The 26,251-nt window shown below is 41.5% G+C and overlaps 1 protein-coding gene across 2 annotated transcripts; it reads right to left on the reverse strand.

Annotated features, from left to right (window-relative positions):
* Positions 1-776: 776 nt before the first annotated feature.
* On the reverse strand, positions 777-26,024 carry robo4 (roundabout, axon guidance receptor, homolog 4 (Drosophila)). 2 transcript variants are annotated; one of them, XM_069165089.1, is made up of 19 exons: positions 25,641-26,024; positions 20,063-20,389; positions 18,840-18,997; positions 16,259-16,379; positions 15,949-16,087; positions 15,352-15,479; positions 15,078-15,193; positions 14,765-14,990; positions 14,543-14,664; positions 13,845-14,016; positions 13,519-13,716; positions 13,324-13,366; positions 12,481-12,593; positions 11,278-11,601; positions 11,012-11,116; positions 10,032-10,161; positions 6,562-6,783; positions 5,946-6,298; positions 777-3,150 (listed from the first exon to the last, which is right to left on the reverse strand). In XM_069165089.1, exons 1-19 carry the CDS (start codon positions 25,837-25,839, stop codon positions 2,969-2,971), a joined length of 3,378 nt encoding a protein of 1,125 aa, XP_069021190.1. In that variant the 5' UTR covers positions 25,840-26,024; the 3' UTR covers positions 777-2,968. The 2 variants fall into 2 exon arrangements, with proteins under 2 accessions (XP_069021190.1, XP_069021191.1); XM_069165090.1 differs by lacking the exon at positions 25,641-26,024 and adding an exon at positions 22,422-22,664.
* Positions 26,025-26,251: the final 227 nt, after the last annotated feature.

Genomic DNA, 26,251 nt, shown 5'->3' on the forward strand with positions numbered 1-26,251 from the left:
AAAACTGCGAAGTGATTTAACAAAGACAAGTTGCAGATAAATGTGATATAAAGTCTAGCCTGATGAGCAGGCTCATGTTGTTGGACAGGCAGGTATAATAAAGTCCAGCTAATAATACGCTGCTTGTGTTTGCATGCCTGGTTTTAGGGTGGTAATTATCCATTTGGTAAAATAACAGACTAGACACTAGAGGAAAGGCATGCTATAAATCTACATGTGTATGTGTTCGTGTGCAAGTATGGTTTCAGGCCATGTCTAATATGGGTCATTGGCTTTCTGACATGCTATATAAAGCTGGTATTTTGGCACAGACCAAAATCTGTGAAGCACAAATCCCAGAGGCCGTGTGAACATGTTTGTGTGTGTGCGTGTGTGTATGTAAGCTAATAAGACCAGCAGATATACAGTAGTGCTTGATTCATTACTATGTGAGTTGTGAACTGCAGTGTGTGGTCCGCTCTGTCAGGGAGAGTGAGTGAGTGTGTGAGTGTGAGTGTGTGTGTGTGTGTGTGTGTGTGTGTGTGCATGCGTGCGTGCGTGTGTGTGTGTGTGTGTGCGCTGCTCAGTGGAGCTAGAGGCCTGATGTAGAAAACATATGGCCTTTAGTGAGACAGATGAAGGATAATCCCTTTGGAAATGTAGTACACACACACACACACGCACGCACACACGCACGCACGCACGCACGCACGCACGCACGCACGCACGCACGCACGCACGCACGCACACACACACACACACAAATAACCCAGTACTTGAGCTGCATATGCACACAATGTGAGTCTAACACAGTTTAATGTGTGATTTTTGTTCTTGAAAGCCAGTTTTGTTTTCAGTATTCATGTTTTAGTCTCCTTTGACCTGAAGGTCTCCACTTCATCTGACAATACCTGCAAATCAAGGAGGCTAAGAGCAGACTTTTAAAAAGTGTATTCCATATGTTTGCACAGAAACAAAGAGACTGCTACTCTTTTACAAAAAGAAAAACATAAATGACCTCTGCACCTCACATCCCTGTTTTTTTTTGTTTCAGCACCATAAATACTCCACACATAAATTGTGATCATGCTGCGACTGCTCCCGTGCAGCTTACAAATTAAACAGACAGCAAAGCAATTCTTAGCTCCCGACATTCCCAGTCTCGTTTAACTCGAACAGCCCAGATACAAGACGTGGATTACTTTTGGAAAAAAAAAAAAGGAAACAGAGCATGTTGTGCTTTACAGCTGCATGACAAACTCTCATCCAGAACACAAAGTCATTGAGGAAATCATATTAGTTTTAGAGGAGGAGTCACAGCCTGGCCTCACAGCTTCTCCTCCTTAATATTCGTGCAACTGAGCTAAAACATCAAGTCTGAATTGTGGGCACATAATCTGCTTTAAACAGGGAGAAACAACCAGGGAGTGCCGCAGAGTTAAAAAAAAAAAAACAAAAAGAAAAAACAACAACACACTTTTCCTGTTTCGGTCTAAACACAAACATAGATTAAGGTTTAATTATTCTCTCCAGCGGGTTTGTAATTAGAAGCCATTATCAGCTACAGCAGCATTGTTAGCCTTGATTAATCAAGCCCAACAGATGAGTTCTGAACATCACCTTCCTGCTCTGCAGCCATTAGGAACTGTAGGGGTTAATTCAAATCCAGCCACAGGCCACAGATGGACGGTCTGTAATGTAAAGACTCCTCACGTCCTCCAGCCTGGTGTCAGCTTGAAGAGAGTCCCGGGACAAACTGAACACCAGCTGCTTCAAAGTGCATATACATCCTGTTAGATGGATGTTTCAATATAGGATGTTCTCCTGATACCACTAAAGAGGCGCGTTTGTCTACTATCGGTGTCACAAAAAGAAATAATTGAGCTTCAGTCATATTGAGTACAAACTGTAACAGAACAGAGGCTTTTATCTCAGTTCAGCAACTTCATTTCAGTTGATACAATGATTTTATTCCAAACTATAAAACTCTCTGTATGTGAAGTGTACAAAATATAATGCAAATTATTACAAAGTGTTAGAGTCGACTACTATTAGTGAAAAAAATCTGCAAGCAAACAAAGACTAAGCTATGCATACAGCACTTCAAATACTTCTTGAATTCTTACTAAAATTCCAATTATTTCAATATAAAACCTCCAGTTAGATGCTTTAGGATAACTTCCCCTACTGCTGCTTGTGTAAACTACAGTGTAATACAAACTCTGTGAACAGGGTATATAAAGACAACAATAATCTTACAATATAAAATAATTTCCAGAATGTAATATGAATCACAGAAGAAAGTATACAGGGCAGGAAATGATTTGGAATGAGTTTAAAATTATTTAAATAATATTTGTTGAATATGTTGTATATACATTTGATTGCTCTGTTTGGTAGGACTTCAGCCCAAATAAAATCCTGCAAACAAATACATGAAACCCAGAAACAGACGTGTGGTGTGAGAAAACCCCCAACTCTGGAGTTCTTCTGCCTAATGACTGCTTTCTCTCCATCTCGCATCCTGTCTTTGTGTCTTTCTGGCCTTTTCAAAACACACTGGGTGAGAACATCCCGAGGGAAGTATCTCATTATCCTCTTCCCTAATGAGAGGAAAGGATACGCAGAAGGAAAAAAAAAACTTTAGCAACTTAATGGAAGTCATTTCAACGATGCAAAAACAGTAGCCGGACTGCCCTGAGGTAAAGTGGGAAAACTATTACAAACAACATGAGACACGCATCTAGTGGCAGAGGTGTCCCAAACCAAATCAATTATTATATTTATTGTAATTATATTTCAAAGCCAGAAATGCATCTATTCATAACTGGAAATCGTGAAACCCTGAATTATTCAGACCTTAAAACTGTTTCCAACACTTGTGAAAAAGTGAATCAATAACTGTATAATAACAGCGTCTCGTCTGTCCCCTCTGCCGGTCCTGTGAAGTGTTTCTGAAGCTCTTTCCGTCACCGTCCTTGCAGAGCGCCTAAGTATCAAAGGGTTTGGTGTTTCTGCCAGGCTGGTGCGCTCTGTACTGAGCCTCCATCTCTTCCAGCCAGGCCACGCTCCAGTCCCACGCAGGAACCGGCTCCAGCTCCCCGAACGAGTCGCCCTCTGCACAGAAGGACGGGTACAGGCCGCTGAGGGGGGAGGCCGGCGGAGAGAAGTCTGAACACAGGAGAGGACGACACGTCGACAAGCATTTCAATATCAAGTGGAGCGAGGGGAGTGGAGGTTTTAACACGCAGACAGTTTTTTGCCTTTGGAAAAGAATAAATAAACATTTGGAGGCCTCTGAGGAAAACCTTCCACGCTGATTCTCAGGGGAAAAACAAATTTAGAAGCTGCTTTGAAGCAGCTGTATGTCGCTGAAAATAAAACGATTCTAATTCGTTTAGGGCACCAAAAACAATCAAAATTCCCCCCAGCCAATTTCTGGATTCTGAAGGAACCGGCAGATTTCAAAGACCTCTGAAAATGTAGCTGTCCGGCAATAACAACTAAATATTTAAGCTGAAGCTTTGAACCTATAGAAACTCTCCAAATCAATGTGAGAGTGTGAAATAAATCTGTAACAAGCCTGTTCCTGCTGTTTTCATGTGAAGAGCTTCCACTGCTTTACCCTTCAAGCCAGGTGGGTAGTTAAGAGATCAGGGGCCGGATTCACAACTATTCTGAGGATCATCTCCTAAAATAGACTGAACATTTCTATCAAGGACTCTGAGCGAAAGAGTTATTTGGGTAAATTCTCTGAGCAACTTTAGGAAGGGACACCAACTTTCATCGTAGTGAGGACGTGTCATGTGGTTGACGCCGCTGCTTTAAAAGGTGACACTTGACCTGATTCCTGATTCCGTGTCGGTCCTCATGTTACAGATGAAGAGTCGGAGCTTGGGGACGACCAGCTGTCAGTCAGGAGGTTAGCAAGGCTTCATGTGATTCACACTATTAAACTTTAATGTCAGCCATTATAAGAGCACATCATCCGCTACAGAGAAAACACTTTGAGGTTTTTACACTGTGCTGCTTTTTGTGTGAAAAAACTGTCGAGGCAGAAAACAGCCAAAAGTGAGAGTTTGGTAAATGGAATAAAGCGGGATGTGGCCTGCAGAGGGAAGGCAGTGACTGATGAGGTGACAAAGGGGGAGAAGATGACTCATCTGGAGGTTCAATTTGCTGAAAGGTCTTAAGTAATTGCCCGGTGCCACCAGGTATTAGACTGAATGTGTTTGTCTCTTGAAGCAGCAGAAACATGCACAACCATCCCCGAACCCAAACAGAAAACCTACTCAGACATGCGTACGCACTCACTCTTCAACTCTTCAGTGAGCGCGCACACGCACACACACACACACACACACACACACACACACACACACACACACACACACACAGACAGTGTCAGACAGTCTGCCTCCACGGCTGCTGCAGCAGATCTTTCACAGATGAAGGGCTCCATCTAGTGGAGGACAGTAACTGACACGACAGGGTACAAACCTCCACCTGAGGATTTTATCTATGGAATAATACCACTCTAAAAGCAGTGGTTTCAAAGCTCTGCAAGACAAATCACAAGATGATTATCAGCTACCAGTTTATGGTTGTTTTTCTGATCTGCTGAATAACTGTACCTCCAATATTGTAATCAAAAAAACAAACAAACATGATTTGTTCTTCTTATAACTGATGAGGTGATGAAGAGGCAAAGGCAGACGCAGAGTACTGTAGCTTTGTTTTAAGGGTTCACAAACCAAAAAAGGCTTGGGACTCCTGTCTTTAAACATACGTCTGGTAATATTGCATATTTTTCTTATTTTTAACAAATCCTATGAAAAAACAAAAGCTATATCTTGTTCCTTTGTGCCACAGTCTTCATTGGTGTGCAAAAACTATTAAAAACACAGCAGATGGTTACACTTTTGCTCTAGTTGACATATTCCTTCATTACCATGACAACACAAAGGGTAGTTTATGATGACTCAGCTAAACATGCACCATCCTGCGGCTGAACATCAAATGTGGATTCATCCGTCTGAAAATAGTCCTTTCCTTATCGGACTATTATCCTTATAAAACTCCTTTGTCATTCATTCTTACATGTGCAAGAAAACGAACTACTTCATCCTCTCTCAGCATTTTCTCGTCCTCTGCCTCTGTGGAAATGGTGTCCTTGGGCTCTGCATTATGTGTGCCCGTTGTGTTTGATAGTGGTCCAGCTTCTACCGGTGCCTGGTGGCACCTGGATGTTGCATGACAGCATAGACTGCATATAAACAGCACCCCAGAAGTGAAAGCAAAATATCCCGATGGAATTAATACATCTGTTGCCAAAGAAGCTTTAAGATTTAAGAAAACAGAAAAAAATACAATGTATAAGAAATAATCAGATAATATTATGAATTATGAAAAAAATATTAGGTACAGTCATCCAGACAAAGAATTAAGATAACATTTAGGTCTGCTCTTGTAACAGTATTTCAAAGGATTCAGAGGTCACTATTAATCCCTCCTGTTTGCAGCTGGAGTCCTTCATCACCGCTACATGCTCCTGAGGATGGAAACGCTGAGTGTACAAGACAAGACAAGACAGAACCTCAGCGGGCAACTGAGGCTCAGATGGTAGAGTGGGTTACCGACCCAGTTCCTCCTGAACCCCAAGTTTGCTTTTATGGAAGCTCTGTTGGTGTGTGTGTGTGTGTGTGTGTGTGTGTGTGTGTGTGTGTGTGTGTGTGTGTGAGGGGGGGGGGGGGGGGGGGGTAAATGAGAGGAAAATGACTGGTAAGGTGAAGGAGCGTTTTAGACCATTTACCATCATTGTGGCAGACACTAAAGCTAACATGGATAACTAAAGTGAAATAACAAATCTGAGTAATAGATATTCATCTGTTCTTTATAGACTTTACTGCCATCCTCAACAGTCCCATCTGATTTCCCAGATTCAAAAGTGTTTCTCCTCTGCTTACCTGACAAAGAGGCTCCACTCATGGTCTCTGCTGCCGCAGTCAGCAGGCGGGTGAAGTTGGCGCTGTCATTAGTGTAGCAGCTGTCCACTGAGCTGATGAGACTGGTGCGGGCGCTGGCCAGGTTGCCATCCATGACTGAGCTCCAGGTGTTCCACAGCGAGCTGTCCCAGTCGCTGTAGCAGGACGAAGGTGTGCTCTGAAGGCGGGCGCTGCGTAAGCCGATCGGCGGAGGTTCAGGCTCGCTGGTGGCGGTGTCATCCTCCAGCTGAGTGGAGCGGACCGGCCCGCAGATGTAGCCCATGGCGGGGGCAATGTGGTAGGAAAGGGATGGGTGCTGCTCAGGTAGGGCGCCGCTGAGAGACGGAGAGCACAGCTGGTTAACTACATACTGTGTATGTAAATGTAAGGCAAGGCAAGTTTATATATATATATATATATATATATATATATATATATTGCACATTTCAACAACAAGGCAATTCTCGCTTCACATAAAACCATTGAAAGCATCCAAACACAAGGCAAAAGAAAAGGATATTTAAAAAGAATTAAGAAAAAAAATGTAGTCTGATGCAGTATAAGCTAAACTAATAGGAAAACACCAGCACATGTTCACCTGTATCTTTTGGGTTTCGGACTGAGCTCCAGGTACTCCGTGGCCTCCTGTGCAGTCAGCGTGCCGTTCTGATCTTTATCCCGTGACATACAGTATGACAGGTGGCTGTAGGACAGGCAGCTGCTGCTGTTGGTGAGTCCGGCTGGCCCCTGGTGGCCTGATGCTGGATATACCGACTGGAGAGAGCCCATATCCACTGTTAGCTTTGTGGAACGACTGGAGCTGAGAGAAATGTAAACGTTTTTGTTTTTTCTTGTCAGCTTTCTTTTAAATTTTAAGAACACAAAAGTCTGTTAAGTAAAATAAGTCAGTTAATGTTAACTTAGAATAGTGAAGACTCGATGGAGGCAAAAAGACTGGCCAACAAAATCACTTTAAAGCATCTTTCATTCCAAAAACATCCAAAGATGATAACTGGCCATTTTCCTGGGAGTTATATGGCAGGCTATTTCTTCATCACTGCTTCAAGCCAAGACATATTCAAACTATCAAAGGTAGGTTTTGTAGAGATATTTATTGTGTTAATAAATTAACTTTAGAGGTGCTGGTAGGTGGCTTGAACAAACATAAGAGTGATATTGTGATATCTCTGCCTGAGAGCAAATAGGCATAATTCCCAAAATGTTAAACTATTACATTGAATGGCTCACACCAAAGAAAATACAAAAAAATATAAAATATGTCTTAAAAAAAATAGAAATCAAACCTTGTTACAGCTTTGAAGCTAAATAATCTGAAATGTATTAACTATCAGATAACACAATTTATGGAAAGGACAAAAACGTTATTGAATATTTTGGCTCTCCATAATATTTACTACAGTTCACTGATGCCATCAACACCCTTTCTACTCCTTTAATTTTAATTTCCTTTCTTTTCTGTTTGATAAATAGTGATTATGACATACTTTTGGACTGATATGGTCATACTATGAGATGGGGCTTTTTTTGTAAAATTAAATAAAAGAGGGGAAAAAAAACCTATTATTTCGCTAGAAATTATAAAAAGTAAGAAAATATAATAATAATAATAATAATAATAATAATAATAATAATAATACTGCACCTGACAGGTAACATGCTAACAATTAAAGAGTTAATTAACTTCAAAAGCATTCGTTTATTTGTAGAACTATGTATCAGTTGCACTCCCTGGATTAGTTCAATTGTTAAGTGCATTACCACCAGCCGGGGTGATGAAACCTACTTAGTAAATGTTCAAATCACTCAGGTAGATACAGAGATCACTACAACCAAATTATACTGATGACTTCTAACATCACTGGTTAATATTCTAAACTCTTCCAAATCAAACCACTCATCTGTCTTGGGATAGATGGACTTCCTTGACACTTTCTCTTGGAAAATTTGTGCACGTGGGTCTGAGAACTACCAGGCGTACAGGTCAACTTTCTGCAGTGAAAATGTGCATTTTTCTGTGTTTAAAACAGAGACAAGCTTTACATCCTTTGTTTTTAACTGTGATATGGAGGTCAGCAAATAGGATTCAATAGGTTTTTCCCGTTGGGTGTTTCCACTAAAGCGGACACGTCTTGGGCCTCAACAGGACAGAAACACACAGAGGAAGGAAGTTTAGGTCATCACTGACCCTTAATGCAAGACTGTAACAAAAGAGGATGCTAAGCAGGAAAGCCTTCCTTTTGAAACAAAGATAATGGATGGATGTATAGATAATGGATGAAAACATCCATCCATTATCTATAGCTGCTTTATCCTGACGGGTCACGGGGTCACGGGGGGCGGAGCCTATCCCAGCTCACTTTGGGTGAAGGCAGGGTTCACCTGGACAGATCGCCAGTCCATCACAGGGCCAACACACAGAGACAGATGGAAACAAAGACCATTCACACCTAAGGGACATTTGTAGAACCACCAATTAACTTGAGGTGCATGTTTTTTGGATGGTGGGAGGAAGCCGGAGTACCAGAGAGAACCCACGCAGGCACACGGAGAACATGCAAACTCACCACAGAAAGGCCCGGATTCCAACCCAGAACCTTTTCGCTGTGAGGCGACAACGCTAACCACTGCACCACTGTGACAAAGTATTCAGTCATTTTAATATCAAAAGAAACAAACAGGTCAATAGTGCAGCAGAGCTAAACTCAGCTGCACTGGAATGAACGTGAGGGCTGAAACACCGCACAGGAGTGTGAGTGTGTGAACAGACATTAGATGCTACTGTAGTGGTTATAATCCAAAGAGACAGGATCCTCCACAACAGCTCTGAGAGGATGTCAGGCTCTTTCTCTTTGAAAATTAGCTCCTTGTTGAAATTTCCAGCTGTTTTATGATCTGACTGCAGAAGTTTGTGGTAAAAAAAACCTTCACTCTGACAGAACTGAGGAATGAATCAGAAAACTCTGGTTGTGGTTCTCTCATCTGGGAAATGATAACTTTGTTGGTTTCCCATTTATCATTTCATGATTATCAGAGAGTGAACAATGTGTCACCCACTTGTGGGTTGATGTCAAGGCTCAGCTCAATGAATGTATGTGCAGTTTGAAAAGCCTGTTGTACAGTTTCTTTTATAATGCTATGAGAGGTTACTTTGGTGGGCCTAATTTTAAAACTGCAGATAGGGAGTAACAATATTGTCAAACTCATACAAATGTTAAATGTTAAAATGCGTTTTACAAATTCAGATTTCCATTTTTTTTTTTATTATTATAAAGCAGGTCTAGGTGCTACGTAAATACTGAGAAGGTTTCCACGGAGAAATGGACTAAGCCATTTTCAGAAACTATGTCGTTAGTACATTCTTAAGTTTGTGATGTCATAAACTCAAGCTCATGTCCGCCCTCAGCACAGCCCACTGTCCAACCTTTTATGTGGAAGAAAACACTGAGCAGTCATTCAGTTGTCTGAAGACTGAAGAAAACCTGTGGTTGGCCTGGCTGTGTCTCAATCAGAGAAGAGTCAGTCAATCAAAAGATTGATATCAATGCTCCTTAAAGACACAGACACAAAACAACCTGTTCTTCCAGCCCATTCTTATTCCCAGGACGTCAAATACTGATGTTTTATTACAGCCGTTGGCATAAGAGAGAGACACACAAGGTGCACTTTGGTGTCTAAGACAGACATGTATGCCCGAGGTATCTTATGTGTTATGCACCATAACAATGTGGCTTCAAAAAAGTCCTGTGGCGAAATACAAAATGGGGTATGTGCGTGGTGGAAGGAGGTCGGGGGTTGTTGGCTTTGATAAACCGTCAATATTTGACACCCTGGGAATGAATGAGAATGTGTTGGTTCTTGATGGAGATCCAAAGAGAAGCAACAGGAAACGTAAAACTGCTGATACTTCAAACCATACAAATATCTTCTAAAGATATCAAGACGGCTAATAAAACACTGGAAAAGTGTCAAATATGGGACCTTTAACTACTGTTACACTGGCGGCTAGCAGCTGTCTCCCCCAGTCGGAGCTATGTGCTCTTAGCTTACCCTTCGTCTGACGAGAAGCTGTGTGTGTCTGTGGTGTCCTCTGGGGGCATCGGTGGTGGGGGAGGCAGCATGTCCACTAGGTGGAGTGATGCAGAGTAATGCAGCACACGGGGACACTCTGGATGTCCACCTGGACACACAAGTTAATAATAAATGAGTCATAGTAGCTAATTGTAACTGCACACTCATAATTATTATTCCATGTTCTGGCTCAACCTTGAAGATAATCACCAGACATGTTTAAAAATGTAAAACAAACTGTACTTCGAGTAATAACTTGTCTGATATGGAAGAACTAGAGGTAATTTAAATCCTTAAAATATTTCTTCTCACTGGACAAAAGTCCCATAATAAGTATTTAATTTTCTAAAGTTTACCTGCTGAAAGCTTGGAGCGATAGGAGTGCCATAATAAAGAATAAATCTGAAAAAGAATGTGGACACATAAAGGGGAATAAATAAATTAATAATAAAAAAAAGAATACGTTTCCACATTTATTTCCTTATTCTTTTACAGATTTATTCTGTATTGTGGCACTCGTATCGATCTATAGGAAACAAGATGTTTCATACTTCACTGTAAAATCTATTCTTAGTGTACGTACAGCAAATTTCCACATCGTATTTGTGCAAGTTAAGTTGGACCACGATCGGCTTCCAAAACTATCCGTGATGCCACAAATCATTTTGGTAGGCCCGTCCAATAAAATCACATTCACACTGAGCAAAGACCAACTTTCCCCCTCCAGCATATGGAAGTGAAAACAGCCTTCTACTTTTAAACTCTGCACTTACATCATCCACACAGTGAAGCTCAGACATTCAACAGTGAGAACGTGAAGAAAAAACTATTTTTGAGTGGAAGGGGCCTTAAAGAACCATTTCAAATTGCAGGATTACAATGAAGTGTGAGGTGAGCGATTTACATGTTTCTCTCACAGGTACGTGGACAACAGTGACAAAGCAAAGGTTTTGGCGTACCGTGCCGACCTGCAGGTACGTGACTGAGTCTCTGTTTGTAGACACTGGATGGACCGACCTGGTTCCTGGTCGACAGTACGGGGACACTGTTCACCGCATGCAACTCTGGGGGGGAAACAAATGAGCTAGTCTAGTGTTGATAGACACATTATCCAATATTCTACATTCATAATGTAAAACATCCCAAACAAGGTGGACCGCGGGTCGAAACAAAGCTGGATGACTTTGTTTGAAGGAAAATAAACATCACGTTCACCACTGTTCACCTTGCTTGCCGTGCTTCTCCCATGATTCCCTCAGCACACCCATCTTGGGCTGCGGTCGGATGGCTTGTTTCCACGGCAGCGCCTCCCGGCTGCTGAGGGGCGAGGACTTGGAGGCCGGCTGGGTAAATATCTGGATGGTCTCGGCTCCTTGCTGATGGGGCAAACCGTGAGGCCTTTTAGGGCAACGCCCCGGACTGTTGAAGGTCTTCAGACCGTTGCCCATCAGGTCCACATAAAACGTGCCGTAGACACCGCAGCTGTCAGTCACGATGGGGACAGCTGAGTCCAGGCAGCTGTTGTCCTTCCTGGATGGGACTGGGAGGCCTGATGAGACACAGAGTATTAAACACAGATAGTCTGGAGGATGCCGCGGGTCATCCTTGGTAATCAGGTTTGATATCCGTATCTGTAAGTACAAGAAACTTCATCAGAAAATATAAAACACTGAATAAACTGTCTCTATCAAGGCCGATTCACACCTGTAGCTTAGTTCACTGGATGTGGACCAAGGAGAAAGAAAAATGTTGTGTTTTCTTGCCTTTTACTTCTGATCCATTTTATATTCATGGTGAAGTTTTTACAAAAGAACCAAGAACTGTAAACATGTCCTGGGATGGATTTCAGCGCCATATTGTTTTATTCACAATAATATTGATTTTTCAATATGACTAAAAGGCTATATTCAGACTTGTTGACTTGCTGATAATAACATCATACTGTTGCGCAGCGTCGCAGTATGATGTATATTACTTATGAAACAGGCAGGGCAGAAAGTGGCTCCACAGTGGAGGAGTTTCTTCCTAAAGGGGTCTGACTTCAGTAGTGTGGTGGTGGTTTGATTACAAAAGACCAGACATACAACAAACCACAGTAATATGTTGTATCTACGTATGTATATGTATGTATGTATGTATAATGTAAAAAGTATATTTTGCTTGAATATTTGAAGGCAAACCGTGACATTGTCACTGACATTAAACTATAACACTTAATGTTAATAAAAACAAAGAAAGAATGAAACAATTGTAAGATGCAATATTAACAGGAGGATAGTTGAAAAGTTGTGTAGACATGGACACAAAATCTGCATGACAATCAAACCTGATCCTCACCTACAGCCTTGCAGCTGGATAGACCTGCTTAAAGTCAAATAAGTCTGAAACTCATCACTCTGTCACTCCTCATCTGTGTGCTTTTACTCACGGGTGCTCCTGGTCCCTGGATGTTTCTGGCCTTGGGCCCACAAGTCCTGGTACTTCTGGTTGAAGGCGGGTCTCCAGCCTCCGGAGATCCAAGGTGAATCTGGAGCTACCATCCTGTGGAGGAGGCAACAAATATCACTTTAAGGAAAATAAAGACAAAATGAACTGAAAGGTGAAACCTAATTGGAATATCTGGGATGTTTATAATGTTTTTGTATTATCTTTGATGAAAATACTAATGAGTTTGATTATCTACAAGTACCAGTCTTTACTTTAAGTCACTTAAAATGTCTCCGATAAGATGACTTTGTAAATGAGACACATGGTGAGTGTAATCAGGGATTAAAGAAACCTGGTTGACCATGTTGATTTCTCTGCCATGGATTGTATTTGGGTAATCAGGTTTCTAGCTGGCTTTTAGCTGTGAGTGGAATAAAGTCAGCAGACAGAGAAGGAGCATGAATATTATTACAATATAAAGTAGGTCTAAATACTGTGACCGTCAGTGAAATACTTTCTACATGTGTTTTTTGTATTTTGTTATGAGGGAAGGCTTCCCTCTGTCCGTCTGCTCTCCTCTTATAGCAGAGTCAGCTGCTTGAAACTGACACATCAAATTAAGCTCAGAAGTTTCTTTCATCTGTAGTTAAAAAGAGAAAGCCAAGCCTTCAAAATAAGTTCACGTAATTAACATCTACTATATGTCACAGTGGTTTCAGGGGATCTCAGGTTGGCAGGAGCCCAAGACACTCACTATTTTTACATTTCAGCTTTAGTGAATTTGATTCATTCTCATGACTTCAGTGTCATCCATCATAGTACATACAAGTTCTTTACATGTTACCTGTGTTTTATAATGAGATCTTCATTGGCAAGTCTGCGCAAACCTTCAGAAAAAAATAAAACGTCAACAAAATATTATGGAACAGCTGTTTTTTTACGTCATTTAATCACTTGAAGAGAACATAAGTCCTTCAGAGAATTTTTAATACAGAACACTTTTTAATGTGATGAACATTTCTGCTGTCTGCAGACACACCTTTAGCTTTGCCATGTCCCGGTATTAGGTGGCCCGTCCTGCTGTGGCATTTGAAAAGGTAGACAGCTGCAACCATCAGAATACACCACAGGAGGGCGCCGGTGATGCCGATGAACACCGGGTCCTGGAGCAGGGCCAGGACCTCAGACAGATCCACCCTTTGGCTGTCTAACTCAAGGCTGTCGCTTAACTGTGGGTCTGAGCAGCAAATCAGAAGCAGATGTCAGTTAGAAGGTGTCTGTGTTCATGTGGTTACAGCACACATCGCATCTCATCTGTCCACAGCTCTCATAAAGAAATGAACAGCTCATAGCCAATTTGCTCACTGATGACAAATGCATGAGGGTCACTCAGCAGGCCCACTCCAGCTCCATTCACTGCTGCTATGGCGATCCAGTATCGTGTCCCCGGTTTGATGGTCGAGATATCCAGGTTGTGTTGGCCACTATCCACCGTCCAGTTTTGGTACTCCTGCGCCTCAGACTCCACACACCAAACCTGGAGAAACAGTTCTGGATCATTCAGAGAGAAAGGGTCACGGATTCCTTTTTAAATAGGCTACAAAAATGATTCCTATTTTGGAGTATTTATACCAGGGCTATATAAAATACTGGATTCTGATTGAGTGGAAGCTGTGGATTCATTTGTAGTGTCTGGACAGTTTAACTGTAGACCTGTGATGTTTACCTCTAAATAAATGTGCCGGTATTAGACTGTAGATAAAGACAGAAGCAGCGGTGCCTCAGCTAAAGACAGAGCTCTGGTTAAAACCAAACAAAAAGATCAGTAGATATTCAGGAAGAATGGTACAAACATTATAATAACATCAAAGTTTGCATCCTCCATGAGTTTAATGGATGACGTGGGAGCAGAGAACAGGTCTCCCATGAGATGTTTAATTTTCCTTGTATTATCCTGTATGTATTGTCATGAACTATGTTTTCTCATGATGGTTTACGAACCAACAGTTATTTCCACTCTGCTCAGGAGGTGATACGACACCGACCTGTGGTGCTGTGATTACCTGGTACCCCTGTATGATACCATTGTGGGTTTCATGAGGAGGAGCCTCCCAGCTCAAACTGATGGTGTTATTCTGCTCATGGCTCACTGTTATGGACACAGCCAGCGGAGAGGCACTGGGCACTGTGTAAAGAGAGTTTACTGTTAGCTCCTCAACAAGTTTATTAAAGCATGTAAGTACCAGAAAGTAAAAGAAAAGATCTGAAATCCCGTCATGTCTCACCTGTCTCGGGGACTCGGAGGTGCCGGGTGTTGCTCTCCCTCCCGTACAAGCTGCTGCCATAGGGACGAACTTTGAACTCATATTTGTAGCCTCTCTTTAAAGGGCCCACCTGAGCCTGGAAGCCGGGCGGCGTCACCTTCTTTTCTGCCCAATCCGAGTTTGCAGGCAGCAGAGAGCGATAGAGAACCTCGAAGCCGTCGAGGTGATGTGGCTCCATCGGGAGAGACTGGAGCCGGTGAGAAAACACACGATGGGTCACACACCTGATGTGCTCCTGTTCTCTCTGAAACACTCTGAAACAGCGCACCCATACCTTCCACTGTACGAGGGACATGTTCGACCCGGGGCCCGTGATGCTGACGTTCTCCAGAACCACTCGCAGGGCTGACAGCTCCTTGTGGAGGTCTTTCTGTTTGGTGCTGGCAGCCTCTGCAAACACACACGGTTTATTCATTTTGACTTTACATTATTTTAAAGGATAGACACACTACTTACAGAGCATTCTGATATAAATGTCACCTTTTATTATGTTTGTTGTTAAGTTATTCTTAATGCTACACACATTTTTCATTTGGACAAACTCTCACCTTCAACTATGAGCTGTGCACTGGCGGAGATCAAGCCCACATCATTGACTGCAGTGCAGGTGTATTTCCCAGCATCCTCGTCTGTCACATAATGGATCTGGAGAGTCTGGTCTGGGTTTACAAGATACCTACACACACATATAGAGCATATTATTTCAACTTTACCATCACACTGCTCTCTAATAAATACAAATATATATATATATATATATATATTTAGCAAACATTCTAACTGGTTTCATTTGCAACCCTGAATATCAGGAAAGTAATAGTCCCGAGGAAACGTATTGTCAGCTTAGAGACAAGCTATGATTTTGGATTTCCATGTTCAAACTAATACTTGGAGGTAGCCTGCAGCTGGTTAAATCGGACTCATTGAAGGCAAACTTTGAGTAAATTGTAGTCTTGCTACTTTTCAATATTTGCAACACTCTTAAGTTGCATGTCGAACCACAGAAAGCTGAAGACAAATCTTTTGTTTCCAGTTTCTTACAAAAAAGGAAAAGAAGTTAGCTTCTATAATCTGTATGTTACAGCAAACTAAAAGCAAACATGTTTTTCATAAATCAGTGTTGACCAGCTGCACTCATAAAGTACCTGCCGTTGGGTAGTGGCCCCTGCTCCCTGCTCCAGACCAGAGCAGGTGGAGGGTCACCTTTAGCTCGGCAGTAGAACTGGGCAGACTCTCCCGTCCTCACTGACACATTTTCTGGCTTCAGCACCAACGCAGGCTTGGCTGCAGTAGAAGAGAAGAGAAACTCAGCCCTGTCTTTGCTGTATAACACCTGGAAGTTGTTCTGTTTGGAGGAGGATCGTGTTGTAAGGGGCTGATAAAGAAACTCCAGCGTTGCGTTGAACATTCGTTGTGTTAAAGAAGTGACACGATGTTTGTAGGATGTGGTCTCACCCAGCACAGAGAGCCGAGCCGCCCTGCTCTCTCTCACCCCCACAGTGTTGCTGGCCACACATACGTAAGCACCGGAGTGGTTCTTCTCTGCAGGAGCGATGATAAGCTTCCCACTCAGAACCTGCAGCACAAACACCATGCAGACACAGGACCCACAGTTTAATGACAAGTATATCAGAAGTATATCCATATACTAAGAGTATGGTTTTATGCATTTAGTGTAATGTGAGATTTATGAACAGGTACCATATCTAATTTGTTTAAAATCAAGTTTTCCTCTATTGTGACACTTACAATATGAAATATATACATGTAGTGAATCATGGTCTGATGTCACATCAGTTATCTTCCTGCCTGCTGATTTTTAATGTCCTTTTTTCATGTCACTAAACTTGGGACACTTTGTCTCAAGACAATATCAACAGTTATGAGCCAAAATGTGAATTATGCAAAAGACAGTGAATTCAGTTTAACTATCTTTGATTTAGATTGTATTCATATCTTCAGGGTGGTATAAATGTGTTACGTGTTACATAATAACTATCAAAGTACAACAGTAAATGATTCAATAAAGATAGGAGCGGAAGTTTTGCAGTTTTTCTATCCCTAATGGGATTTTATAGTATTTTTCATCACTCACCCTAATTTGATTCAATGTTTCTAAATTGTGAAACAGAAATATTTACTTATTGGGTTGTTTTTCAAACAACACCAGCAAGCTATAGAGCAGCTAACAATTAGCCGCCTCACTTTCAAGTGTTGGAGTAGACGGCGCCCCAGTGGAGGGGAACGACAAGAGCACTGTAAAAGACATGGCACCCATTTATACTGTGGAAGTGCCTGAGTTTACTAGGATGCTGAAACCAATTCTGATCTGTCTTTGTTTTGTTGTTCTATCACTGTTTTATACTGTTCTGTTTCTTTAGTACAATTATTGTTCTGTTTTTAGTTTTTTTTTCTTGTTAAGTATTAAGGGTAACCACCGTGAAGGAATTTCTTATACATTGGCACATTTTACCTTAAAGATTAGATTTTGGGGTCAAGATCACTGTCACCTTACAATAATCAATTCTTTTGTACGTGATGTCTCGGGGACGCCCGGAGGGAATCTTTGGCACAAATGTTCACCACGGCCAAGAGATGACCTTGGCGGTCAAAGGTCAAGGTCACTGTGACCTCACATCTCTCCTACTCGCCTATTCTTTAAACATCTTGAACAGCGATTACATTCAAGTGTTAGAATTTATAACTTGCTTGGCAAAGCATCTGATCAAATATAAGGATTTGTTCAAAACGTTCACTACATATATGTGACTGGACAGACATCGATGTAAACCGCAACCGGACTGGTTGGTGGAGACGGAACCATGAGACGGTAATCCTCGTTGATATTACTTTTGATTTGGGTGCTGACTAAAATAACTGAATTGATTATTGATGAATTGTTTTGTTTTGTGTTATTGGTTTTTAATTTGGTAGCGTTTGCCTTTGTGTGACCCATTTAAAAAGGGTCTGTTAAGCCAGTATATATGTCCCCTTTTGCAAGTGTTAGTTGAGTATGGATCATTTTATTGTGGACCAATAAACGTAAGAAAGCCTGTCGGACAATCATATTCAGTTTTTCTAAGGTGTCAGGAGATGAACTTGTTTGAGCTCTTTTACGAGGGTGGATCAGTAAGTTCTGAGATTGCTCCTGTTGTGCACAAACTGTGTGCAGCACCGTGATGTACACGGCAGGAGGAAGCTATAACCCTAAAGAGTAACTGTTGCAAATGTTGTCGCTAGATCAAAATCAGCACACGAAGTACCCACTAGTACGGACGCACTGGGATTACTCTGCAGACATTACAGGAGGGCACACATCAAATGTCGTGTCAATCTCTGGAATCGGCAACGAAGACCGTTAAACTGCTTCAGGAGGCCCACGGAGCAGAAGCAATGAGCCTGGACAGTTTCGTGTTTCTGAGGGGCGGAACGTCACTGTCCAGAACCGCATCAGGTCAGGTGGGCAACCAGGTGGGTTTTTGACAGTCACGGGGTTGTGCGCCGTGAATTCCTCCCACAGGGTCAGACTGTCAACACCAAGATCTACTGTGATGTTCTGAACCGTCTCATGGAAAACATTCAGATAAATACCTGAACTGTGGTGCGATTGCAGTCGGGTTTTTGCCCACAATAAAACATTTGTTGCTCCCAACCCCCCCGACGCACTGGATTTGTCTCCCTGCTACTTTTTCTATTCCCAAATAATTTGTCCTAAACTTAGAGTTGTGCTCTCTGCTCAAGTTTCAGGTGCGCAAAACATCACAGACGCACCTGAACCACTGCTCACAAAGCCATGTGTAACTCAGGTGATGATTTAGATCAATTAGTGACTTACTGTAACCAACTTACTTACTTACTCATTAACTAACTTACTCATTCGGGTTTATACCTTCCTCCTGCTCCGTGCATTTCACGGTGCTGCGCACAGTTCGAGCCCAACAGGAGCAGTCTCCGAACTTATTGATCAACCAGATGAGTCCAGAACTTTTGATGCTTATTCTGTAAACATTTTTTTCTTTTTCTTTTTGCGGCTTACAGTGTAGTGATGATCAGCGGTTTTGATGGGCAGGCCATCCTTCTTCCAGATCACATTAGGTTCGGGGTGTCCCGTGGGGGGGGTGCAGTTTAATACCGCTACCTCCCCCTCTGCCACCTCCACATCACTGGGCTGCACACTGAACTCCTCCCGCAACACTGCAACAACACAGAGTCAGGGTTCAACTCAGTGGGAACACAGGTTCAAGGTCCTGTCATAAACACAGTGAACTGTCTGTGGACAAACAGTTCTATGTAGGCGTCTGTCCAACTATCAACTGTGCTGAAGTAAAACAAAAAGAATCAAATTGAAATTTCACATGAACAAATATTCAGCCACAGAACCCCCAGTTGTCTTTAATTTGTCTCATTTACATGTGAGAAAGACATGCATGGCTGTTTTGTAAAGTTAAAGTACAACTTATGAATCTGCAGTTTACACCCTCTTTATGTGCCAAAAGCATTGATTTGAACTTCCCTACATGGTGTTCTTGTCCAGTGCAGCTTAAGTCTGTGTGTCCTGTAAAGACTTTAAAACAAGACAAAAGGTGAAGTGCTCACTACCACAGATGTGAACCGTTTTTTGAACAAAATTTAAGAGAAATAAACCCTTCGTGTGCCTATGAGAAGTCTTTGATCTTGTGAAAAATGGGAGCAAAAACAAAAGTTTTGCATTTATCTTTTTGTTGAGTGTAATAAAACGTTGGAAATTCAGCAATCACAGCAGTAAAGTTAAGTTCTGTGTGTGTCCTGTTTCGGATGATGTTGCCGGGTTTTGGGAGTTACATGAACATTGTAACAGTTCATTGCAGAGCAGTTGGCTTGCTTCTAAGAGTATGTTTAAAAAAAAACCTCTATCATATTTATGCTGCTCAGATCAAGGACTGCACCGTTCAGTGAAATGAGTTTGTTTCTGATGAGCTCTGGGATGGATGAAGATTAGAAGGGAACCTTTCCGGTGGAAGACTATAGAGAATAATACAGAGACTGTTTCATTTGTTGCGTAATTTAAGACTTTATGCAGATGTCTGACACAGTTTTTACTTTAGCATCATTAGTTTGGTGTCTTATGAGTCTGTGTGGGCTGGGCATGACATCATGTTTTAATATTAACTGGTGAGATGAGCTTCATCAGAGCTGGCTGTTGATGTCACCAGTTTGTTTTTAAGTCTTTCGGTGAAAAACCCTGCAGCAGTATTACACCCACACATGCCTCAGTCTCACCTGCGATGTACAGCGACGCATTGCGGCTGGTAGCCTTTCCTGCGCTGTTCCTGGCCACACAGGTGTAGATGCCCTCATGCGACTGACCTCTCTTGCCCCCTCCCACACTGAGGAAGAAGAGGCTCCCTTCTGTCAGAACCAAGGCCTGCAAGTGGCCATCTCCCCTCTTCGTCTCCAGGGGCTGACCGTTGTGCATCCACTCGATGGTTGGCGTCGGGCTGCCGTCCGCGCGGCAGGAGAGGGAGGCCGGGTTGCCAGGTCTCACCACCACATCAGACGGCTGGTGGACAATACGGGGCGGCGTCTCCTCTGAGCGAACTTTGGAACCTGACAAAGACAGAGACATGTCGTAGAATGTAAAGACGATCCAAATTTGTATTTGGTGGCAGAAGAAGTGATATCTGCATGGGACGAAAGGAAAATGAAGATGTTCCACAACTACCACGCAGGCAGTGTGTCGCAGACCTCAGCAACACACTGGATGCTGCAGTTCTATTTAATCAGACGTAGCACAAGAAACCGTTTCATTAATTCAGTGAGCTGCTGCAAAGAGAAAATGTATCCCTCAGATAAGCTTTGATTCTGTTTGTTTTCATACACTGCTGTGAGTGCACAAAGCCCTACGTATTGTATTGCATATGTTTGACTACATAATATTAGGCCTGTATAGTACTGCAGTATATCTTTTATTTATTCATTTTCTGTGTAGAAGAGCCACACCCAAACAACGACCCTGAGCACGATGCATCAACACGTCGGAGTTCAGTTAACTGGCAACAGAACACCCACAACAAACAAATTGAAGCCCTGTTATCAACAAACAATGCCTGTTTGCAGCCATCTGCGGTGGAATGCCATTGTTTGAACTTCCCATGGAGCTGGATGACCACAATGGAGGAAACGGAGAGACTGTGATCAGCTTCCTGACAGGAGAGGAAGCTGGAGGGTCTCAGGAACATCAACTCCCCCAAAAGCAGACTGGAACTCCCCCCTCAACAGCAACAGCACAAAGGACTCTCCTCAAGAGAAGGTTCACATTGACTCCTTTTGCAAAGAAAATTTCAAAATAAAATGATGATGCTCTCACATTGGCATCTTAGGGTAAGAACCTTTGGGAGAACTAGTCCTGTCCTTGCTGCTTCCTGTATCATTCATACTGTTAATGTTTGTTAAGTCTTAAACTCCATGCCGCGTTGGTAATTTAGAACAGAACAGAAAGAGCTTTCCTCACAAAACACCTCCAAAAGTCAGACAAGCAAAATGTTAAAAATCAAAAGTCTGGACATATTCATGAATTGCCTTCACCTGAGAAATGTATTGTTTCACTTTTGAACTAAATATAATACTAAGTTGACTAAATATGTTTAGCTAGTTTAACTGATCAGGGACAATCGACAAACAGACGTGTACCTTTTGAGCGGTTCATTTGTTTACTATAGCCGGAAATGCCTTCAAATCTCAGCTAACAATAGCCCGTTTCATTGCCACTGTGTCCGTTCAGATTCAAAGTAAAGACAGGATGCAGCCAAAACATCAGCGAGTCAAGGTTGAAATATTCTCTGCAACTGGAAAGGTTTTACCCTCAGGAGGAAGGTTGTGCTGAGGATGAACCTCAACCTTCAGACCTCATGGAAACTTGGAAACAAGAACAATACACAAACAACTGTATTCATTAAAACGTGTGGAGAAACACGGTTCCAGATAAATACCTCTGCCAAGTTGGCAAGGACCATGTGTCCCTGAGCAAGACACAGAGACTGTGTGACTGACAGACAATTCACTGGCAACATATCTGAAAGCTGTTAGCTTCATCTTTAATACCCCAAAATTCACTGTTTACTGATTTCTAAAGAATATTTTCCGGCTTTCCGTTTTTTACAGAATATCTGTAGATTCTGGACTGTTGGTCAGACAAAACAATCTACCAGCCATTTTCAGATTGGGCCTAAGAAAAATGTCTCTTTACTTTTACCAGTTATTTGGACAAATCAAACCTTTAAAAAAAAAAAAAAATCAAATTTGCTCCCACTGTGTGTTTAAATTACGATATTGCCACTGTTTTAGTTTTTATATAATGTCGAATATTTACGACCTGCTACAATTCCAAAAAGTGAAAGTAAACCTGTGAATGTGGGTAAATTACCCCTGAAGGTTTCAGTTAATGATCCATAAGGAGTCCTCAAAATCCCTTACAGCTGTAGAACAGAATGAACACGGAACATTTAATGTCTTTCTCTTGAGGAATATAAAATGAACACATTTTTGGCAGGCCAGTAAAACACCTTTTCACAGTTTGTTGTTCACAGTTTGTTTGAGCTAAATGAGTGATAATTGAACAGGTCGAACACAGACTACTTACCTGACAGAAGAACTCCAACCACCGATACAAATATGCTCCTAAAAACACTTCTGTTCATCATCAACAGCATCAAAATGAACATTCACCCGCTGGCTTCGAGGAATATTCTAAAGTAACTATTTACATAGCCGAACGCGTTTTTACCTCATTTAACAAATGTCTAGATTTCATGTGGAAATAAGTTTTAAGCTACAACAACATTTTTTGTTTTAATTCAGGGGCCAGCTTTACTTGAAAACTGCCGCTCCATAATGAAGCTGACAGCCACACGCTCCTGCGACAGACCCACTAAAGGCGAGGACGCGCTGCGACATTTCACTTCCTGTCAGTTTTCAAAATAAAAACCATTTCGACAAACCTGACAACCGCTCAAGATAAGGTTTACAATATAAATCAAAACACTTCATTTCAACTTGGTATTCTAAATGGGTTTTTTTTTTTTTACATTTACATTTCACCTTTTATTCCGGAAAGGTAATTTATTTTGTTTTATTTTAATTGTTTCCAAAAAAAAAAAGGTCTCATCTTTTTAATTTGGAGCTTTGATCGTGAGCTTCCGGCACTGTTTTAACTTCCTTTACCAAACTTGACATAATTTCTAAAGGGCTGTCATAACTCGTTGTGGGTGGGACATTAAATCACTTCCACAAAATGTGAAATGCAGAAATTCCTCATAACAGTTCAGACTATTAGTGCAGAAAGCTTCATCTTTGTCTATCCATCCTTAGATCTTTTATAAATGTAATGAAATGTTACTGAAGATTAAGTGACAGCAGGGAAGGTTTAAGCAACTCTGTAGGCCTCAAAGGGAAAAGGTGGAAAAGTGTAAAATTAATCAATAACATAACACTGGCATTGTTTCACTTGCAATACATGTTTTACAAGTTACATGCATAGATGTGCCTTTAAAAAGTTACCTGTATGGGTAATTGCAGAACGTCCTGCTATGATATGCCACAGCAGAATCATCCAGTTTAAAATATTGTTTTAGGTTAGGTTAGGTTAGGTTAGGTAGGTTAGATAGTTACTTTATTAATCCCCGAGGGGACATTTTTTCACTACAGCAGCATACAGGAAGCAATAGATAATAATAGAATAATAGAAAGCAATAAAATAGCAGTAAAAATATTAAATATAAAATATAAAATGCACAGTATATACAGTATATACAGTACAGTATATATATATATTATATACAAACAACCAAGAACACAGACAACAGTGTTATTGTTGTGTGATGGATTTTTAGTGTAATCAAAGTAAATACAGAGCTGAGGTAGATGTATTTATTTTTACTGTCCTAATACTGCTTGCGGCAGCAGCTCTGTCACCGCTGCTAAGAGGCAGGAAGTCCAGACTGCATGTTTGTTCAACAATAGGAGGAAATCGTGCATCTATCACTCATTATGTCCACAATAATTCAACTGTTAGTGAGCAGCCTGTCTTATGGGGTTCTGTTTGAGGGTTCATATTTCATAGATGAAAGACCTGGCTTATGACAGTATGACTTAAAGAAAGAAGTTTGGTTGAAACCTTTAAATAAAAATATGATGATACAAATTCTACATTATTTACTTTTATGATTATAAAAGGTGATGGATTTTAGCTCGGGAGAAAAACCAACACTCCATCCAAGTGTCTGCGGTGAGGGTGAACCAGAAATAAGTGAACTGCCACTAGTTCATTCCCTCTAATGGCACACATAAATAAAGTATTGTGTGGTGAACTGTTCATTGTGAGGCTCAGAAAGGCCCGGGGCTAAGTGATGGATGTTTATATTGATCCAACAACTTGGGCTTGATGGCCTCGGCATCGGCCAGCTTTCAGTCCGCAACAAAAGCTTTAGAGAGGATGAAGGATGAGTCCCCCACTAAAACACAACCCATGGGAATGGTGCTGGGCCGAGATGTGCCGAGGGAAGGGACCTCTTTCAGGCTGCAGACTGAAAGGTCAGGAGAAGTATTGGAAATGGGAAGAAGAGGGCGGGATGGAGTAAGAATAAGGAAGAATGTGGCAGCTATAGTGAGGAATGTGATAAAAAGTGACTTCAGAGTAAATTCTAAGTGTAATTCAAGGGAGTTTTGTTAAGGAATTAACAATCACTGTCAACATGAATGACTGCTTTAAACTAGTTTGAACAAAAATGTGTTGTGCTTTTATTTCTAGTGACTGATGAAATAACTGAAGACTGAAATCGACAACAATATGTTTACATGAATGATCGCAGACATTCTGCAGCTACATTTTGATTACATTTTCCCAATTCCAATTAAATTGTTAAAATATTTGAAAAATATATATTGTATAGAATAGTTGTTTTCATTTTTCACACAGTTAGAGCATGTTTATGATTCTCCACTTTGAGCTGATGGTTTCCACGTGGCATTAAAAGGACATCTATACATTTGGAATACTGTGAAAGATTTTACAAAACACATGTTTCTTAAAGACAATTTAACTCTGATGTAAAATTCATGTTTGGCCTGTTTAACAGCTCAAAAACACACCTCTCATTGTTGATGTTTTTCACCTTGATACTTCAGAACGTTTTCAGATGATATAAGAATTGCTAGTAAACATAATTTAGAATTGATGACGTGTTTCAGAAATCTGCGACATAAAATTAAATAGTAGCTTTGTTTGGGGATTTAGAGATAACAGATTAAACATACATACATTTAATTTCTATCTGTCTGTGATGATTGACAGTCTAAAGAGATTTTAATAACATATAGAATTATAGGTTAGTTTAAGTGATTCTTGCTAATATTTTAAAGCAAATATACAGTATAAAATACGGTCCAATATTTTGGCAAAAAAAAAGGAATACACTTAAACATTTACATCAATTTATTTTGTGTAACAATGTCTTACGATCGTCACGCTATTTTGTCATTTTCATTCAATGCACAAGATCAGTTTGTGTCAAAGGTTTCTACTTTATTACTTTTGCACATTTTAAGTTAAAATATATTTAAACATTATAAAGTAGAAAGTAAAGTTGGTCACTGTCAACAAAACAGAAGACCTTGTTTTATTAATATTATAAAGTCCTTTCATACTTGGTCAAATTACTGGAATTAGTGAGTGAAACACATTAAAAGTCTGCCTATTCTGTTGTCACCTTCCATCACACCTACATGCACAGGCCCTGCATGAAGAGCATCAGCTGTCCTGCAGCAGGTTGCAGCACGTCAGCAGTGTGAGATGAGGGCTCACCTTTTCTGCGGTGTGGCCTGCTCCTGTGAGACGTGTGTTGGTGTCCCGCGGTGTGACGAACACGCTCCTTGACCCGGCTCTTTGACCTCTTGTCCAACCCGGGCTCTGTTGGAAAGATGTCTTGACACTTGCACCGTTGGGAGTATTCTGCACAGGTGCAGAACCAGGACACCCAGAGGAGCCACGCACTGACCCGCATCTTCACTCCACAAGTCAACGTTTCCTGGATGCCAGACCCCAACCTCTACTGCAGCTCTGCTGTCCCACCCATACCCTCACACAGGCTGCTGTGGTGCTCCACAAACATTCAACATGTGACCTGTCCTCACCACTTGTTGTTTGGAGATTGGTTTAACACTATGCTTTCTTCATATTCCTTTGCTGCTCTTCCTTCCCTTTCTACTCGTGCTGCTCTTGGTGTTCTCGTCTCCCTCCTCCTTGGGTCCTTTTTTTTTCTCCAGAGGAGGGAGAAGCTGGGGAGTGTAGGGGTGAGGTGTGTGTGTGTGTATGTGTGTGTGTGGGGGGGGGGGGGGGGGGGGGGGGGGCTGAGCAGGGGGGGTGCGAAACAATGATCAAAAAACAAGTTTCAGACCTCATGCTGAGTGAATAGT

The sequence above is a fragment of the Embiotoca jacksoni genome, unplaced genomic scaffold (genome assembly GCF_022577435.1).
Source record: "Embiotoca jacksoni isolate LCO1_2020_lvr unplaced genomic scaffold, fEmbJac1.0.p SCAF_33, whole genome shotgun sequence".
NCBI classification, from domain to species: Eukaryota; Metazoa; Chordata; class Actinopteri; family Embiotocidae; genus Embiotoca; species Embiotoca jacksoni.

Excerpts from the sequence above, each read along its gene's own strand:
- robo4 (XM_069165089.1), bottom strand. The coding sequence starts at position 25,839 with ATGCGGGTCAGTGCGTGGCTCCTCTGGGTGTCCTGGTTCTGCACCTGT. Across the intron at positions 18,998-20,062 it reads TGCGTCGCTGTACATCGCAG|TGTTGCGGGAGGAGTTCAGT; the intron begins GTGAGACTGAGG and ends GTGTTGTTGCAG. Across the intron at positions 6,299-6,561 it reads CCGAAACCCAAAAGATACAG|CGGCGCCCTACCTGAGCAGC; the intron begins GTGAACATGTGC and ends TCCGTCTCTCAG.